This window comes from Olea europaea, chromosome 4, assembly GCF_002742605.1.
Source record: "Olea europaea var. sylvestris chromosome 4, O_europaea_v1, whole genome shotgun sequence".
In the NCBI taxonomy this organism is placed as follows: Eukaryota; Viridiplantae; Streptophyta; class Magnoliopsida; order Lamiales; family Oleaceae; genus Olea; species Olea europaea.
This window is the reverse complement of record NC_036240.1, coordinates 12,592,305-12,594,381: the sequence shown is the minus strand read 5'-3', so window position 1 is coordinate 12,594,381 and position 2,077 is coordinate 12,592,305. Positions and strand designations below refer to the sequence as shown.

At 37.3% G+C, this 2,077-nt stretch overlaps 1 protein-coding gene across 1 annotated transcript; it reads left to right on the top strand.

Annotated features, from left to right (window-relative positions):
* Positions 1–284: 284 nt before the first annotated feature.
* LOC111393052 lies at positions 285–1,173 on the top strand. The gene is made up of 3 exons (XM_023018453.1): positions 285–521; positions 583–668; positions 735–1,173. Exons 1-3 carry the CDS (start codon positions 285–287, stop codon positions 1,171–1,173), a joined length of 762 nt encoding a protein of 253 aa, XP_022874221.1.
* The last annotated feature ends 904 nt before the right edge of the window (positions 1,174–2,077 follow it).

The window sequence follows — 2,077 nt, the reverse complement described above, 5'->3', positions numbered from 1 at the left end:
ATTGTGGAAGGAACCATGAGAGTGTTGATTTTAACGTAGGATCTCTTTTTGCCCAAACGGTAGAAGACGTGAACTACACTTGGAATTTTCAAAGGCAACAACACAATCCAAATCCAAACACATATTACCCAGGCTGGAGAAATCACCCAGGTTTTCAATGGAGTAATAATCAGGGAGCTCACATTACGCCACAGCAAACGACACCACCTGGATTTTAGCAGAATGAGAAGAAGTCTTCATTAGAAGATCTTGTGATTAAGTTAGTAGAAATATCCACTCAACATATGAAGAGAACCGATAAGAGCTTGCAAGTTCAGGGTGCTGCCATAAAAAATTTGGAGAATCAAATGAGACAAATAGCTAAGGCACTCTCAAAAAGACAACAAGGAGCATTGCCAAGTGACACTGAGATAAATCCTAAGCAGTACGTAATGGTAGTAAAAGTTGTAGAGAATGAGGAGGTTGGGGCAATCACTACACGCAGTGGGATTCAACTTCCAGAAATCACAGTTGAAAGACGGGTAAAAGTAAATGAAAAAAGTACCTTCCATACATGAGGAGCAAGTGGATAAATCTGAACAGCCAGATAAAATAGTTCCATATCAAAAGTTAGAAAATCTACAGGTTAAGGCAACCATTCCTGTCAAACCTTATGGTCTTCTTGTCCCGTTTCCACAGAGATTACAAAAGAGGAAGTTGGAAGAATAATTTGCAAAGTTCTTGGATATCTTCAGGAAACTTCATGTCAATATCTCATTGATTAAAGCTTTATCTCAAATACCAAACTATGCAAAAATTTTGAAGGAGATCCTATCGAAAAAGAAAAGGCTTATAGATTTTGAGACCATCAAGTTAAATGAGGAGTGTAGTGCCATCTTGCAGAACAAATTACATCCTAAGCTACAAGATCCAAGGAGTCTCAAAATACCTTGCTCAATAGGGAATGATTCGAATTTTAATTGTTTATGTGACTCAAGAGCAACTATAAACTTAATGCCTTTCTCTGTATACAAGAAATTAGGATTGGAAGAGTTAAAGGACACATCCATCTCCCTTCAATTGGCAGACAGATCAATTAAATACCCACGAGGAATGGTTGAGAACGTGCTCATTAAAGTGGGCAATCTCATATTTCCCATTGATTTTGTTGTCCTAGATATAGAGGAGCCATAGGATGCAACGTTACTTATCTTGGGCAGATCCTTTCTATAAACAAGCCGAGCTGTCATGGACTTTGAAAGTGGCGAATTGACATTGAGAGTGGAAGATAAGCAAGATAAGTTCAAGATCTACAATACTATCGAGAATCCATTACATGAAGAGATCAGCAAAAAGGCTAATGAAGAGTGCAAGTATATTGTTATAAAGGTGCAACAAGGCTCGAGAGAGACGGAGCCTAAACATCTAGTTAGCGTTGGACGAGAGAAGAATGGAAGGTTCAAGGTTTGGAGGGCAAAATGAGGATGCAAGGCCGGAAATTGTAAGGAGTATAAAAGCTCAAAACACATATTTAAGCCACTGTAATCAATTCATCCATACAGTCTAGATAAATTAAGTGCTTATTGGGAGACAACCCAATCTTTTAACCCTTTTATTTATTTTGCTTTCTGCATCGTATGGCATATAGATTTGTTTTTATTATTAGGTTGCATTAGATTTATGCACATTTTAATTTGTAGGGTATCACCATCCTCAATACTCCTCTTATGCCATTGAATTTATTGTTGGTATTTTGATTGTTTGGACTAAGTAACACATGTTCTAGGTTATTTGAACTTTAATGTTTAATTTGAACTGCTATGTCAGGAACATGACGTCGTGGAACACTCAAATCAACAGAGATCAAAGGAGAAATATGATGACAGAGATTGTCGAATCGTCGTCCATAGTGCCTCACATATTCAACAGAAAACTTCGGGGAGTAATTTCTTCATTTTCTTCCCCATTTCCTTATACTCTTACTTTTACTTTATGACATTGAGAACAATGTAATACGGAAGTGGCCAGGGATTCCTTGTGTGAAACAAATTGTGTGGATTGTCTGAGATAAACAGAATAAAATTGGGTGAAAATCTTG

Bases quoted from the DNA above. Each gene is read 5' to 3' on its own strand.
- LOC111393052 (XM_023018453.1), top strand. From the start codon at position 285: ATGAAGAGAACCGATAAGAGCTTGCAAGTTCAGGGTGCTGCCATAAAA. The intron at 522-582 runs GTAAAAGTAAAT...AAATCTGAACAG, and splicing joins AAATCACAGTTGAAAGACGG to CCAGATAAAATAGTTCCATA. The intron at 669-734 runs GTTTCCACAGAG...GGATATCTTCAG, and splicing joins CCTTATGGTCTTCTTGTCCC to GAAACTTCATGTCAATATCT.